This window comes from Sander vitreus, chromosome 7, assembly GCF_031162955.1.
Source record: "Sander vitreus isolate 19-12246 chromosome 7, sanVit1, whole genome shotgun sequence".
Lineage (NCBI taxonomy): Eukaryota > Metazoa > Chordata > Actinopteri > Perciformes > Percidae > Sander > Sander vitreus.
In genome coordinates, this window is record NC_135861.1 from 7,974,185 (window position 1) to 7,991,120 (window position 16,936).

At 38.3% G+C, this 16,936-nt stretch overlaps 1 protein-coding gene across 2 annotated transcripts; it reads left to right on the forward strand.

The window, feature by feature from the left end:
• The first annotated feature begins 2,252 nt into the window (after positions 1-2,252).
• On the forward strand, positions 2,253-15,921 carry ampd1 (adenosine monophosphate deaminase 1 (isoform M)). 2 transcript variants are annotated; one of them, XM_078254415.1, is made up of 15 exons: positions 2,253-5,837; positions 6,009-6,174; positions 6,865-7,018; positions 7,964-8,129; positions 8,245-8,464; positions 8,800-8,929; positions 9,583-9,777; positions 10,278-10,409; positions 10,845-11,008; positions 11,233-11,359; positions 12,195-12,358; positions 12,531-12,651; positions 14,409-14,582; positions 14,986-15,096; positions 15,348-15,921. In XM_078254415.1, the coding sequence occupies exons 2-15, from the start codon at positions 6,023-6,025 to the stop codon at positions 15,501-15,503; spliced, it is 2,166 nt and encodes a 721-aa protein (XP_078110541.1). In that variant the 5' UTR covers positions 2,253-5,837; positions 6,009-6,022; the 3' UTR covers positions 15,504-15,921. The 2 variants fall into 2 exon arrangements, with proteins under 2 accessions (XP_078110541.1, XP_078110540.1); XM_078254414.1 differs by having other exon boundaries at positions 2,253-6,174.
• The last annotated feature ends 1,015 nt before the right edge of the window (positions 15,922-16,936 follow it).

Consider the following 16,936-nt stretch of genomic DNA (forward strand, 5'->3'; position numbering starts at 1 on the left):
AAAATGTATGCTTATGAAAAATATTATCATTTACAAAATGTCCTGTTAAAACATTCTGTCATTGTGAATTTTTGTAGCTAAACTGACTGCCTGCCCATTTCTAACATGATATCTCACTAGTTGCACCCTAAGAGGAACGTTGACATTTAGGATCACATTCCCTAAAAATAGATGACTTGTTAAGTGTCTGGGCACCGTCTTAGGATGACCGGCGAAGCAAAAGTGTGTTACACAACTGAATGGCAAAGTCTGCGATTATGATGAGAATATTTCCTCCCTAACAACCCAAACTTATAAATACCTGTCTGAGATTTCTGTCCCCACCCTGATATAATTGCTATTTGCACAAGTACATTTACAACATTTGCACATGTTTATAATACAATGTTATTTGCACGTGTATCGGCCCATCTGCTGTCCTGCTTTTTTTCCCCCTACTCCTTAGATACATCTTACCTCAATTGCAGAGTGTAAATAATGTTGATAATGTTAATAATATTGTGTATTTTTAATTTTACTGTGTATACGCCCACCGCCTGCACAGTTTGTTGGAAGCCACTGACCTACATTTCGTTACAAATGTGCCTGCACATTGGGTCAATGACAATAAAATTGAATTAAAATGAATAATTGAGTTAAATGGAATTTTGTTTGTGGTGCTCAAAGCAGGAAAAAAACATTAAAAAAAAAAACTTTAACAGTAATTAAAATTGAAGAAATATTCCCTTAAAACTGTTGCCCTGCATGTTTTGTGGATTTTACAAAGTACCAAGGTACCAACATTGCTTCTGGAAAAAACATGTTTCTTTTGGGTTCTTCAAATATATATTGTCAATGCTCCTAGGAGAACACATGGAAATCCATTCACCTCCATTCTAGGGAAGTTTTTCAGAGATGGTTATATAGAAACCAGGACAAATAAAGCCAGAAGGTGAGGAGAGTTTAAAAAGTCTTAACGATATATCAACTTTTATTATCAGTTGAAAAATACACTTTTTCATTAATTTCTTTTTGCAGCAAAGTTGCTGTTACTAGTTACTCTCCTAAGAGATTGATACTACCTGGTAATTCAGGGAATCTTATTTGTGAGGACTTTACCTTCACCAGTCTGCAAGGCCTTTAGGTCCAATTTATATTTCTTTCCCACTTTTAAGCCACGCTGACGGCAGGGGCTGGCAATTTTGGTTGGTCTACCACTTTGGTCCATACTGAAATATCTAAATAACTATTGGATGAATTGCCAGGGAATTCGGTGCATATATTTGTGGTCCCATGAGGATGGATCCTACTGACCTTAGTGATCCCCTGACTTTTATGTATCTGAAAATATATCTGTATGGATGCAAAACTGACATACTTTGTGTTTTGTGATGATTAGAAAATGTTAGCAAGCTAACACGCTAAACTAAGATGGTAAAAAAGGTGAATATTATCACCTGCCGCACCAGCATGTTAGCATTGTCATTGTGAGCATCTAAGCATACCGACGTTAGAAAGTAGTTCAAAGCCCCGCTGTGCCTATGTACAGCCTCACAGAGCCGCTAGCGTAATGGGACCTTGATAGGAAAGGTTGGTCTGTAGGGCTCAGCAGAATTAGACCTGCTATGCAGACATTCTGCAGATCTTACTCTCTAATCTTTGCTGTGAAAATGCACTTCAAATGTCCTCATTGGTCAAGAAATATGTCAAAAGATTCAGGACTATTTTAAAGGATCTATTACCCATTTTAAGGTTATTGAAACCACATGGACACCTTTGTATATCAGTGTCAGAGTCAATGTGAGGTGCAAGGACATCTCCAATTTAGGGATTCGCATGTTTTTAAACCAAACAAAGGCACCATGCGATGATAAACAACTCCACTTGTATATTGATCCCTTTAAAAAGTATTAAAAATAACCTGCCATCAATTTCAAAATGTTCCTTATTTTCTAAAACCTTGACACTTTCATGCAACAGTAACAATTTTGTCATCTGTTGCATTTGCAGTGGATAGAAAGGTGTATTGTGATTAACTAAAAACCCACCTAGCATGGGCAGTGCTACTTGTGCAGCTATCAGGGTGTTATATAATATAAATTCCCTCACACACACACACACACACACACACACACATACCCGTCTCTTTGTCTACACACTGCGCCTATCAGGGAGTCCTGTGAGCACATCGACAACTTAAAATAGACTTAGCCCCGGTTACATCTAGGCGTGTCCCAAGTTCTGGTTACACGTGAGAGGCAGAAGGAGCTTAATATTGCACAGACCTAGCACAGGGCTTCACACTTCCCTACTACAGTGGCCCAGTGGCTGACCATCATATTCCAGTCCTCAGGAAGCGTTTCACTGGAAGAGCGTCACCATGCCTAAAGTCTTAGTGCCAGGTGAGTATGGGCAGAATGACTCTTGGTTTGGACCATTGGTTTGGACGTGCACTCTCATCTATAGAAGGGGTGTTTGGATAGCATTTTCTAAAGGTTATTTTACATTGACACATGACTATAAAGGTGAACCCAGGAAGCCGTCACCAAAAGTGTATTCATTTTCATTTTTGTTATGGCAACACATGAAAAACTAAAAATAAACGACTGTTGTGTCAAAATGCCACCCTCATGTCTGCTTTGTTGAGATTTATGGAAATAATGGATTGAGTGTTCCAAAACTTTGCAAATATGCTTTGAATGCATATTATGCATAATATTACAACCCTCACTATGTGTAATATCCACAGTCACTTATGGTTATAAATTCCCATCTGTTGTCAGTGTTACATTCTCCCTATTATGGTTGGCACTGACGGCTTTGATGACAGGTTCATCAGGGTTAAGTTATTAGTTCCAGTAAGAAGTCCATACTGACTTATATGTAATCATCACAAGGCGCCATCGTCTCCTCAGAACTACAAATCTTTGATGAAAATGTTTTTTACCTTTGGGATTTGTGTGATTCCAACGTCTTTCATGACCTCAACTGTAAGCATTTAAATTGATATTGTTAAACTCCAGGTTTGTGTTTCAGTGCAGAATCTAGTGAGTGATTGAGTATCAGCTGTGAAAATGTCAAGAGAGGATCTTTGATGGATGTGATTTGCTAGCAGATTCTCCTGGGTCAAGTGTAACAGGAGATCAGGCTCAATTTGTACTTTTTTTCTTGTAGTTCACTTGAACTTGTAGTTCACTTGAACTTGTAGTTCATCCCCTGTATAAAACGCTCTATCATCACTACTATTATGAATGTTGTAATAGTTGCTAATTATAGGCATACCATCAGCAAGCATTGCTGGGCAACTGGCAAGTACTGTATGAGGATACATGATGCAGTTAAGAGGGTGACAAATAGAAATGCAATGGTCAAAACAGCTGCTGTCTGATGATTCAGCAGGTATTTGTGGAGAATATGTTTGACACTGTTTTCACTTGTTGCCATACTCTGATGTGGCTGCAGAGATTTCACGGCTGTGTTGTCGTGCAGTTCCATGCAGGCAGGTTTAACGATCTGCCGGAGCATGTGTGGAGAGCTGACAACAAATGTGTTCAAATTCAGATGAGTCTTATATTAAAGGGCCAGTTTACCCAAATCCAAAATTAGCTTTTAGATTTAGATTAGATTTTATTTACTATATTTATTTGTATGCTGCAGCACAAAACTCAACAATGTCATAAGAAATGTCGTAGACACTCAAAAGATAATCAACATAACTAACTGTAGACTTTTTTCTACTAAAGGAATAGTCCCAAAAAATACACAGTCTGTGGACAGACAAGGTTCTGACTTCCTTTTTATTGCTGCTTTGAGACATAACCACATTGTTTTGTTTCCCTCTAACGTGGACTGTCCCACCCTAACTGTGACTTTTTGCTTTCTCAGCAGAGGAAAGAAGTGAGTATAGAGCTGATAAGTTTTGGGGAAGATGTGAAGCATTTCACATGCATGGTTTACTGTATAGATGTGAGACAGTCACATCACCAAATATTCTTTCTCCAAAGTGCATTTGAATGCAATCTAGTCATATGGATCTTGATAAATGAATGTCTATTCCATATGAAATGGAAAGCAATGGAATATAGTGAAAATGGACACCATTTATTAATCTATTGTTCACATTCAATATCAGTTATCTGGTTCATTATAATGTCTTTGTACTATTTGTAATGTATTTTGTTGCTTTACAAACAGAGCATCATCTTTGAAACTGAACTGAATGTGAACAGTTAAATTAATAAATGACTTCTCCCAGGTAGCTCAATGACTCTTCCATCATGGGAATGTTAGCAAAGCAGCACACAAACAAGACCAGTTTTGACATTCAGACTTGTTTGAGCCATCAAAGGAATGCCATGCACACACAGGAAATGCATCTTCACCTGCAAGGAGATGTTTAGAAATGGTAGCGGTGCAGTAATGGAATCACATTACGATACAATAAGTATCCTGCATATTTGATTCCTAATGTGTTGCTTCACTGGGAGCACTGGGAACACAAAATAATCTCTGCATGTGTCATGAAAATGCAATTACCAATTCGTTGTCCAGCTACTGTTATTTCAAAAGTAACTGTAAATTCAATTTAACAGTCATGTTAAATTAATCCCACTTATCCATTCACCATAGAGCGAATGCACTGGTCCATTGTCTCATTTCATCGCTCGTATCCTCAACATCTGCATGTATTTCTAAACTACATTCTATTTTGTTTATAACTGATAATAGGGCTGGGTGAAATTGGCAAAAATTTATCATCCTGATATAGGTAATTTCATATCTCAAAACTATTATGTATCACAATATAGCAAGTATTCTGATCTATAGAAAATAACCACATGGTAAAGCCTATTTAGTATACTTCTGTGTAAATAAATACACTTTTTTTCACTTTATTAGGAACTTTAGTGCAACATTAACATAACATGACAAGAATGGAAAATGTGTCGACATCGCGATAGAAACGATATAGATAAAAATGTACACAATAGACATTTTGTATATCGTTCTGAGGATATATATATATTGTCACATCAACCAGCCCTAACTGATACGTGTTATAGTACAGTCTCTGTTCCTAAAGTGTCATGTAATGTATTCATAACTTTGGCAGTTACATTTTGTCATGCATATACTGTAAAACACAGGAAAAGGGTTCTGTTTGTATGTCATCCTAACACCTTTCTAACCAATGTTTTTCTAAAACTCTCTTTTTTGGGTTATATTCCGGTTGGTGCTACTTTCTTGCTGGGCATTATCAGGTCCTCAGAGTAAGTATGGAGGGTGAGACATAGAACCCGAAATCTCTTTAGTCGTATGTGTGATACTGGAGTTGTTGTCTTAGAATAGAAAGCCTTGCCTCTTGGCTAGTAAGTGCATGTCACAGTTGTAGTTTGATCTAGAGAGTAGATGGGCATCACGTTATGCCACTCATGCTGTGTATTATTGTGTCATTGTGTTTCTTATGAATACTTGTTGAAGAACTGTTGTTCCTAGCTTGGTTCATAACTCCAGTCATTATGGACCTTGACCCTTTTTTCCTGTCATTTTTTTCAACAACATTGAAAAATTCCAATCAAAATCATCTCATATAAAGCCACTTACATCCTGACTGATGGGGTGCAAACAATAATAACATGCTAAATACACAACGAGAGATGATAAGAAAACTGGGTCTAGAGTTAAAAACATACATTTCATAAGGCTTTACCATCTTATATCCATATTTGTTGAGTGTACAAAACAGTGTATGTCAGTGCTACATCGCTGTAGTTCCTCTATGTGCATGGGACCAAACTGGCGTTGAAGACTTGTAGTGGCTGAGTCAAGCTTTGGTCATGTATACAACGCATGTGCAGGTAATGTATGTGCCTTTATTACGTCATAGTCATGCAGCATAAGTTAGCGCTCAAGAAATTCTGTTTGTGATTCGCCTCATAGCCACAGCCTGTTTAGTTAAGTGCTGCATGGTGATGATGGGAGCAGAATGCATTTCTGTTAACAGAATGAACCTTTGCTGTGCCTGACAGAGACCGATGATAAGATGCGGGCCTTCGCGGAACAGGTCTTTGCATCGGACACTAAAGCTGAGGACGCCCGTGATGAAATCTCAATGTTTGATGTGAATGAGGACTGTCCCATCATGCACCATGAGATGGCTCACCATCTGCACACTGACGATGATGCTGAGAAACGGTGAGAGGCAAGAGATTATGTATTGTCAGTTTGTGCTTGCGTCACAGCTAAATAACGTCATTTTATGGTGAGAAAATTATACATTTCAAGGTTTTATATTTACTCTTAAGGGGAATTTGTTTTAGCCTGACATAGCCAGTTCAAATCCAAATGGCAATTAGTCTCAGTCTATCAGCGGGCATAGACCAAAATGCCTCTGGAACAAATTGGATAGACCTACAACCAATTAGAGAAATGAAGCACTGTGCCCCATCTTTTTGGTGACCAGCTCGACCAGTTAGTATATTAAAATTTTGCCAAATTCGGTTGGAGTACGGCAATTAAGAAAAGCTTCAAGTGCAGTTGATTTTTTCTTCTTTTAGCAAAAATATACCATCCAGTACCTTCAATACTGACACAAAAACGGCTTCAACACAAAGTTCCACATCAGCTACAGCCATCTTGGTTGTTTCCTCTTTATGGTCTTTGTCCCGTATTAGATAAGCCGTTGTGATTGGGCACGTCAGATCTGAAGTTGCTGGAAATCTGTCCAAAGTGGAGGGGGACCAGACGCATCTGCCAGAGCAAATAAATATGAGCTCACAGATTTGTCTGGTTCCCAGGCAAAATTTGTTTGGCTTTCACAACAAACATCTCAGAAATTTTGACAATGGATGAAGCCAACCATTAATCACCCCTCCTTATCCACAGCAAGAGGCACCAGCGCTCCTGCACTATGGCTGTGCCTGTTGCCGGTGCTCAGGCAGCCACTACCTCTATAGTGTCAATGGCGGTGGACACACCCACCTACCTGGAAGTGCCTGACTTCCAGAGAGTGGCCATCATCGGAGACTACGCCTCCGGGGTACTGTTCACTTTCCTCTTATCCAATTTAAATTCCCTGGTGAACTTGGAGTAGCCCACTTTGATTGTCTTTAAAAAATATATATATATATCAGCCACCTTTTTAGACCTCACCTAGATACATCTTTGATGTTTAATCATCACAGTAAGTAGCAATCAAACTCATTGACTGGTGGTGATACTATGAGTGCTACACTGTGAAAACGTTTTTTTTGTGTTCCCTTAATTTTTGTCTAAAAAAACCCCAAATTTGAGTATTTGTTTTTATTATACTCCTCATTTTAAAAAACTTTGTTTTTTTTGTTGTTAAATGTACGGAATACTATCCTTTATCATGGCTAGAAGTTGATGTGGATGCAGATTTTGAATTTCTCTGACTACCGGTATATGTGTCAGTGGACTCAGGCCTGCCATCAGCAATTGTGGACAGGAGGACAACATTTTCCAATTAGGCCCCTATCCATATCCATACCCACTCTACCACCTTAGACATTTGCATGGGCCTCTCCTGGGCCTAATGCCGGGATCATCTGTACCCTTTGACCCCCCGTGAGTGGCCACGCGGCCTCCCTCTCACAGAGGCCCGTGAATGGAGCTCATCTGAGAGCAGGCCCGGGTTTAACTTTCATGATGGTGGGTTTAACATGCAGGGAAAGAAACATTTTCAAGGAGTTGATTGTTATTTCTGCTTTAGCCTACTCAAAACCTCACGTTTGTTAGGATATATTAACTGACAATCAAGCCTCTGCCCCTTCCATCAAACAAATATAATTCATTAATTAAATTATGTATTTAGGCTTTTGCATTAGTGGAGAGCTGGTGGATCATCTTGTTTTTGAAAGGAATGCCCCAAATGTTGCCATAGCTGCATATTATCGGAAGTTTTGCACAGCTGTTTTTGCTGGTAACTGATAAATCTGTAACATATTTTATATATGCTATTCAGGTCACCATGGATGACTTTGAGCTGTCCTGTAAGGGTCTGTATCGTGCCTTGAACATCAGGGAGAAGTACATGAGGCTGGCCTTCCAGCGCTTCCCACGGACGGCCTCCCAGTACATGCGTGAGATTGAGGGAGAGACCTTCAAAATTGAAGATCAGGTGCAGCCAGGTGAGAAGAAAAGGAGTTGAGGCTCAATAGGGTGATGGGGTTTACATAAATGAGCTTATGCAAGATGTTTTCAGTACCCTAAATGAGTAATTTGTATGTTACATCCATCTATCAGTCTTCACATCTCCTCCAAAGAATGGTGAAGACCCCTTTGATACCAAGAACCTGCCAAAGAATCTGGGATATGTTGCTCGTATGAAGGATGGTGTCATCTATGTGTACAACGATGCTGCAGCTGCTGACAAACATCAGCCCAAAGACCTGCCCTGCCCCGACTACAACACCTTCATCGATGACATGAACTTCCTCATTGCTCTCATTGCACAGGGCCCGACGTGAGTCCTCTGAAATGTGTTGACTTTTAGAATTGAAATATCTCAGTTATGTCTGTTGTATGTATGTCTCGTATCCAATTTTTATACAACCCAGATCTTTCAAAATGATGTCATGTGGATGACCCCCAGGGTTGACTGACTGTTAAGTAATTTCAGTTCTCAGTGTGTGGCCCTGGGGATCCACACAGGGGTGCAAGAAAGGTCAACAAATAACAATAACAAGACGCTTCAAATCAACATTTTCCTATTCTAAACACTTATGAAATATGTCTATCGGCCTGTGCATCACCTCACAGTGCAGCTCATGTGTTGATATGCTCCTCTTTGCTTTGCAGTAAGACTTACACTCACCGCCGCCTGAAGTTCCTCTTGTCCAAGTTCAATGTGCATGAGATGCTGAATGAAATGGAGGAGATGAAGGAGCTGAAGTTGAACCCCCACAGGGACTTCTACAACTGCAGGAAGGTAACCACAAAAAGAATTTAGCATGGAAACGGCTTCTAATTTATGTTTAGAAAATAAAAGCTGAATAAAAAGAACTAAATCAACCTTAACCCTATGCGTCTTGCCATTTTAAGGTGGAGGGATGTAACAACAATGCATGTACTATGGGCACAGTTTCCACAAAGACTGGGTTTTAAGGAAAACTGTAATGTAAAATAAAGTGGAATCTTTGCATTGTTCCTCCATTGACTGATCTGAAAATCTTTACATTGACTTTAATGGAGGAGAATGTACTGTAGATCTTAGAAATGTAGGTAACAGTCAAATTGAATGGTTGTCTGGTGTTATGTCAAAACACACATGTTAATACAGAAAAATACAGAAAAAAATTAATTAAAGAGTCACAATCAACATTGTCAGTGTACTAAAACATTTTATAAAATTAAGTTTCATCATGTATTTCAAATACATTCATATGTAAATGATGAGTCTCTATACAATTGAATTTTAAACTTATATTTCCCACTTAGTTTGCTGTCCTTGTCCTCACTTGCCTCTGCCATGCAACTTGGGTTTATCTTTAGCTCCCTCTTGTTACCAAGCAGAGTTATTACATCACATAAACCCATAACCTATGGTTCACTATTCATCATGTCTTCTCTCTTACATTCTAGGTGGACACCCACATCCACGCTGCCGCCTGCATGAACCAGAAGCACTTGCTGCGCTTCATCAAGAGGTCTTATCGCGTTGACGCTGACCGCATCGTGCACAAACTTAAGGGGAAAGAGGTCACCATGAAGGAGCTCTTCGAGTCCCTTAACCTGCACCCTTATGACCTCACTGTGGACTCCTTGGATGTGCACGCTGTACGTGACTCACTTGTTGGAACATTTGTGGCTTTAGATGTGAACAGACATAGCTTCCAATTGAATAGCCATGTAAAAGAATAACCCTAACCCTGACTGTGTTAGAAAGCATCCAAGTAGTATTGATTTTCTAATTGTAAGTACACCTATACTGAGGAGTTTCAGATATAAAAAAAAGTAGCTGAGAACGGTTAAAGGTTTTATGTTAGAAATCAAATTATTTTGTCATGTTGTCGGATTCTATATACTGGTAGACAATGTAATAAATATATTACTTTAAAAATGACCACAATTTAAACATCTAGAGGACATCTTTAAAATGTAATTTCCTTATTCACTTTTTTTTGGATAACAACTACATAAAGACCCACATTTTCTTTTTTTAAAAGCTATTATTGCAACATTTGCATTTAGAATTAATCATTGCTATTGTCTCATCCCCTCAGTCAAACTTCGGTGATCTAAATCTCTTTTCTTTTCTCTTTGTTGTGACTCTGAAGGGAAGACAAACCTTCCAGCGTTTCGATAAGTTCAACGCCAAGTACAACCCTGTAGGAGCCAGTGAGCTGCGTGACCTGTACATGAAGACAGAGAACCACATCGGTGGAGAGTACTTTGCCACCATCATCAAGGTTAGTTTCTGTATAAATAAGAATAGATAAAAAAAACATCACAGATCACAAATTTTTTTTTGGTGTGAAGATAGTGTGTAACAAAAAGGTGACATAAAGAGTAAACAATACACATACGTAGACAAACAGACAATTGCGGACAGTCACAGACAATATATACAGCATGTTAAATGTTGGTGTGATTGAAGATTGAAGGTACAAATGTGCAAACCATATATTGGGTAAGTGTGTGTATGGATGGTGTATGGATTTATTAGATTTTTTTTTCTTCTTGATAATAAAGATAACGATGCAGTATGGTAAGCCAGCATTCTAGATAGAGATATTACAGCTTTCTGTTTTCTATTTAGCAGCCTACTAATCTTCCACATGGATCTTCCATTATGTACTGAACGTCATGTTATCTAAGCCTGATTTGGCCTTTGTGTGAACCAGGAAGTAGCCAGTGACCTGGAGGATGCCAAGTACCAGTATGCCGAGCCGCGTCTCTCCATCTATGGCTGCAACCCCAGCGAGTGGCACAAACTCTCCAGCTGGTTTGTCAAGAACAGAGTCTACTCCCCAAACCTCAAATGGATGATTCAAGTACCCAGGATCTAGTACGTTTTCAATCTTTCTTAGACTCTTTCTTTTATGCAGTTTCACCCTACTGTGAGACAGAGGGGAAATACAAATTATAGTTTCGACTTTATATGATGTTAAAGAAAAATGCTATTTTACTCCCATGTAAGCTTGAAAATATGCTCAAAATGTGTGAAAGAGTGGCTAGAAAGATGATTAGAATTTATATTTTAATGAATCTGTTTTTTCTCTTCTATCTTAGTGACATTTTCAGAGGCAGGGACTTTGTGCCCCACTTTGGCAAGATGTTGGAGAACATTTTCCTTCCTGTGTTCCAGGCCACTATCGACCCACACTCCAACCCAGAGCTCAGCGTCTTCCTCCAGCATGTGAGTCGCAAACAGTCACAAAAAGCATTCATACTGTAGGTCACTGGGATGATCGTAACAATTCAGACATGGCAAGATACCAAATCGAACCTTGGTAAAAGGACAGATTTCCCTGGCATGAATTAGGGACTGTGTTAAAAGTTACTGGGGTAGGAATTTGTGATGAAATCTTATTTTTTATTTTATGTATTTAGTTGAAAAAACCCTCTTCAGCATTATCGATATTTTCTTTGGACCGTCCCGTTAAACAAAACTGCAATACCCTCCCAAAATATCTAAAAATAATGTATTTCTGTCAAACATAATAGTGAAATATAAGTGAATTGAATATTATCTTCACCCCACTGAATATCCTCTATGGCAATACACACCTCAGTGGCACACATCAAAATAATTTTGATGTACCTTTTTTATAATCAAAATGATATAAAAATATACAAAATAAGATCAAAATATGTAGTAAGAAAAAAATATAAATGGCCCTCCCCTGCTTTCCCAAAAAACATTGGACTACCGTCCCTTCAGCAAAAAATAAGAATTACAATACCCTTTTCCGACCCCACTTTCTCCCATAATCATTTTTGTACAGTCCCTTAAGGATGTAGTTGTGGGATAAATGACACATGTACCTGAGACATGTTGACAAAACAAAGTTGACATATCCAGACATGTGGATAGCAAATTAATAGACCACAAATGTCTGCTGAAATGTAGTCATACCCAAAGGACGGCAACCCGTTTTTCACAGTTATCTTTGTCTAAAGACCCGAGGATAACCTCCAGAAGAGGGGCCTCTGTTCCCTGTATGATTAACCGTTTGCATCCTGGTGTGTAGGTGACCGGTTTTGACAGCGTGGACGATGAGTCCAAGCACAGTGGTCATATGTTCTGCACTAAGAGCCCCAAACCAGAGGAGTGGAACCACAACAAGAACCCCTCCTACACCTACTACATCTACTACATGTATGCAAACATCGCTGTGCTCAACCAGCTCCGCAGGTCAGTGACTTTGTGTCTGCGCGCACACATTTGTCGTTTTTAGTATTAGTACAGGAATATGATAATTATAATTATTTTTTTAACAGTGTTTTAATTGATTTTTCACTGCAATAACAACTTTATATATGTATCATTTCCATAGTATAATACTTGTTTATCTTCTGGTTTCCAGACAGAGGGGGATGAACACATTCACGTTCAGGCCTCACTGCGGTGAGGCCGGTGCCATCACCCATCTGCTGGCTGCCTTCATGACTGCTGACAACATCTCTCACGGCCTCAATCTCAAGAAGGTCGGTCCTCTCTTCACTTACTGTAAATCAACACTTTAATTTAGCAGCACTCATACATACAGTCACATACAGACACATGATCAAGCATCAGTTCAAGGTGTCAGACTGTGTTCTGTAAAGGGACCACAAGGTTTCCATTGTCCTAAAGCATAATATGACAAGCATAATATGACATTGAATATATATATATATATATATATACAGCTGTAAGAGATGAAGATTAAAATATATGCTTTATTATCTTCACTGGATTGGAACTTATATCTTATTGTTAATGTAGTATACATCAAATAATCTAACAATCTAGGATAGAAACATATCTTAGAGGTTTGCTTGTGAGCAGATAATACATGAAATGATACCTTTGTTGATGAATGGGAAGCCAGCCAGCCAGAGACAGCTCTGTAGCCAACAGCACATTTACAGTGTTGCAGTATACAGTATAATAATATATAATATTAAAGATAATAATAATAATAATAATAATAATAATAATAATAATAATAGTAAAGCTAACATTTGTTTATCAAAATGTGTTTACCATTTTGTTTTAATTTTTATAAAATAAAAGGAAGACAAAAAACAAAGCACAGTAGGTGAAGGACAATATTTAAATGTTCCAATAAGAAACTAAAAATGATATAAGAAATGAAATAAAAATAAATTTAAATTAAAACCCTGTTCAGCTCAGCTTAGCCAATACCACTATTGTCTACAACCATCGTAGCAGGAAGTTGAAAGGGTTTTCTCATTTTGTCTTTGAATGCATCAGACAAGTCAGGAAGTGAAATATGTTCCATTATGATTGTCCTATACCAAGCAGAGATTGTGAAATCCATTGAAGTAAATTATTTTTCCTTCCACAGAATGTCAAGACATTTCATTATCTGAGATGTACATTAGTGATGTGCATGCTAGGAATACCAAGAAAAAAATATAATGGAATTTTAATTCAAGCTCAGTTTCCTACATGTTCTGTTCATTATATACAGGGAATTTCCACAGTTGTTTGTCATCTGGGAGCTTAGACATTGTGTAAATCTACCAGTATTTGTTTTAAATTTAAGGCACAATGGAGAGGTGCTGGCACTACATTTGGAAAGATGATCAGGTGATAAATGCACTCTGTGTAGTATTTTGAGTTGTAATGCTCTACTCCGATTACAGCTTTTTTTTTGTATTGTTCCAATTATCTTCCTACACATCTTCTGTAATCTCTACACTCAGTTCCCTCCCCAATGTCTGTCCCAGCTCCCACATACAAAAAACTGGAGGTATTAAAACTAATTAACAAAGTTTTTTCATGATATAATCTCTTATCTGAAAGTCCTAATAGATGTTCTCTCTGAAAATATCATATTTTACATCTGATTAAAGGGCATAAGGATCCCATTCTCAAAGAGGTCCCAGGTGGTATAAATACTTTTTAGGCCAAATGTTTGAAATCTGGATCTAAGTGGGTGTCATATTGGATCTTCCTTAGTACGTTGTACTGCTCGGCAGGCCTTAGCTGTAATGCTATTGGGTTATATTTAATTTTAGTTTTTTTTTTTAATAACGTAAAGTGCAATCTTTCTCTGAGAGTCATCCTATGAGTAATGCAGTTAATACATTACTTATTGCTGTTTTTGCCTGCTTTATTGTCAAAATAATAGTCAAAAAAACACATCAAAATGCCAGGCCTTGACAAATAATGTCATAAGTTGACTGAACCGGATCTTCTAAACTGATCATATCTATCAATCTTCCACCACCAGAGTCCTGTGCTGCAGTACCTGTACTTCCTGACCCAGATCCCCATCGCCATGTCCCCTCTCAGCAACAACAGCCTGTTCCTGGAATACGCCAAGAACCCGCTGCTGGAGTTCCACAAGAAAGGCCTTGTGGTTTCTCTGTCCACAGACGACCCCATGCAGTTCCACTACACCAAGGTCTGAGCACATGGAGATAGTGAACAATGGTGCATACTGTGCTGTGTATTATGAGTATTGTATTACATCTACAGATGAATGCATTTTGTTTTTGTATTCACGTTGTACAGGCGAAGTCATTTAAAACGCACTCAAATGTTTTTTTTCCTGTTTATATGCTTACAATTCATGTTCATTCAATGCATGAACATGCATTGAAAGCATATAAACCGGTGTTATGCCATACAGAGCATGAAAGTGAATTGCATGTACACATACTGCAAAAAAATCTGTTAATCGCAAATGTATGTACTATAGCTGGTGGGAGCTGTGTCTACAAGGTCTCTTTTGAGCCTCTGTAACTTGAAGTACACTAGGAGTGATCCAAATATCAGAGTGTAAGTCTTGGCCTTTATGTCCACAGGAACCCCTGATGGAAGAGTACGCCATTGCAGCCCAGGTCTTCAAGCTCAGTACCTGCGACATGTGTGAGATCTCCAGGAGCAGTGTTCTGCAGAGCTCCTTGTCTCATGAGGTAACACACCTGATAAAGAGCTTTACATGTGGTGATGCTTTGTTGACTTTTTAACACATTTAATCAAATTGTCCGTAAGATTTGTCTTTCTTTTTTGTAGATATGTTTCTGGGTGTAAAAGCTTAATGTTATATCCTCTCAACGACACACAGATTCTATCCTCACCCCATACAGGCTGCTATTAAATCAAAGAGATTACACATCATGTTCCACATAGAGAAACATGTTTGTGGTTGTCTTCTGTGTTCCAGGAGAAGATCCATTTCCTGGGTAAAGACTACTTGAAGGAGGGTCCAGAGGGCAACGACATCCGTAAGACCAATGTGGCTCAGATCCGTATGGCATATCGCTATGAGACCCTGTGCTATGAGCTCAACCTCATCAAGGAGGGTTTAAAGTCTGAGTAAACACTCTCGAATCCCACTTACACCCAATAAAACTCATCTCTATTGTGAAAAGTTTCCACATTTGTTTTTCACAGTAACTCTTAAACAATTGAATCTTAAAGAAACTCAACTTCTAACACACTGATGTTCTCTCCTTTAGAGGAAGAAACTTTTTGCTAAATGTCATGACTCCATAACATCTGAAATCAATGTCCAATTAACTTGTACACTGCAGTCTGTGTATTCCACGAGGAGAAACAACATGTGTAAGAATGAAAGGAAATAAAATCTGAAATAACAAGTGCCTTTGTGTGGTAGCTTCCCCATTGATGCATTTTGTAATGTTATCAGTGTTGTACTTTGAGAGCAAAGATTAACCGGAGTCAAATTCCTTGTTTGTTTATGCAAACCTGGCCAATAAAGCTGATTCTGATTCTGATTACATTGCAACATTGTTAACTTGACAGCAGGATCTTGTCTAGTTGTGTTGATTTTGTGATTTGGCAGAGCTACTGATCATAAACTCTGACCAGTAAGTTGTAAATGAGACTTGATATGCACTCTTATTTGGCGCCTTGTTTATTTTACACTGTATGATGATGGCTGTTTCCTTTAGAAGTTTAGCTGCATAGGCATTTAGCTGTATTAGCAGAATGAAGGGAAAAGTGTGCATCAGTCATGCAAATTTAATGAAGTTATTAGTCTGAGTTGTTGCATAATGCATCACTTTTACCATTAGTTATTGACAGAGCCTCCATGATGTCTAGCATTTCCCACAATGTCTACCATCTCCCATGAAGACACACAACATCAAAACTGGGATGACAAAGTAAATATATATATATATATATATATATATATATATATATATATATATATATATATATATATATATATATATATATATATATATATATCTTAGCTGGATAGAGTTCACAAATAGAGCTTGTTCCATGGATGATGAAGTCTATGGTTTCTTTGAAAGTCTAAAGGACAAAATTACAGGGGTGGTTCAAGACTAATACTTTAATATTAATAGCCTACTTTTAGCTTATTGTGCTGTGGGCCACGGTTTAGGCTACCTGAAATAACTGAACAATTATGTAGACTATATGCTCTTAGTCTGCTCCAGTCCAGTGTAGGCTATATTAAAAGTGCGTTTCAAAATTCTGATTCTGCTGCAAAATAAACCTTTATTAGACTTTGACATTAGTTGGAGTGAACTGAATGAACACATGGGTGCTCACAACAGTTTCAACGCTGCCCATCACTTGCATGCGCCACAACATAACATCTCGTCACTTTAATGAAAGTAAAAGCCAAGTTATATTTATTAACTCGTGGAGTAGCGCAGGTGCAGCTCATAACAGAGTGCCTATATTTCCCAGGACACTTGAAGACAACAGTATTTATTCATCGTTGACAGCTGCAGCCGTTGATGTGATGACGTCTTC

Coding starts and splice junctions, on each gene's coding strand:
- ampd1 (XM_078254414.1), top strand. CDS start 6,023: ATGCGGGCCTTCGCGGAACAGGTCTTTGCATCGGACACTAAAGCTGAG. Junction 8,465..8,799: donor CTCATTGCACAGGGCCCGAC/GTGAGTCCTCTG, acceptor TTTGCTTTGCAG/TAAGACTTACACTCACCGCC. Junction 9,778..10,277: donor ACTCCTTGGATGTGCACGCT/GTACGTGACTCA, acceptor GTGACTCTGAAG/GGAAGACAAACCTTCCAGCG.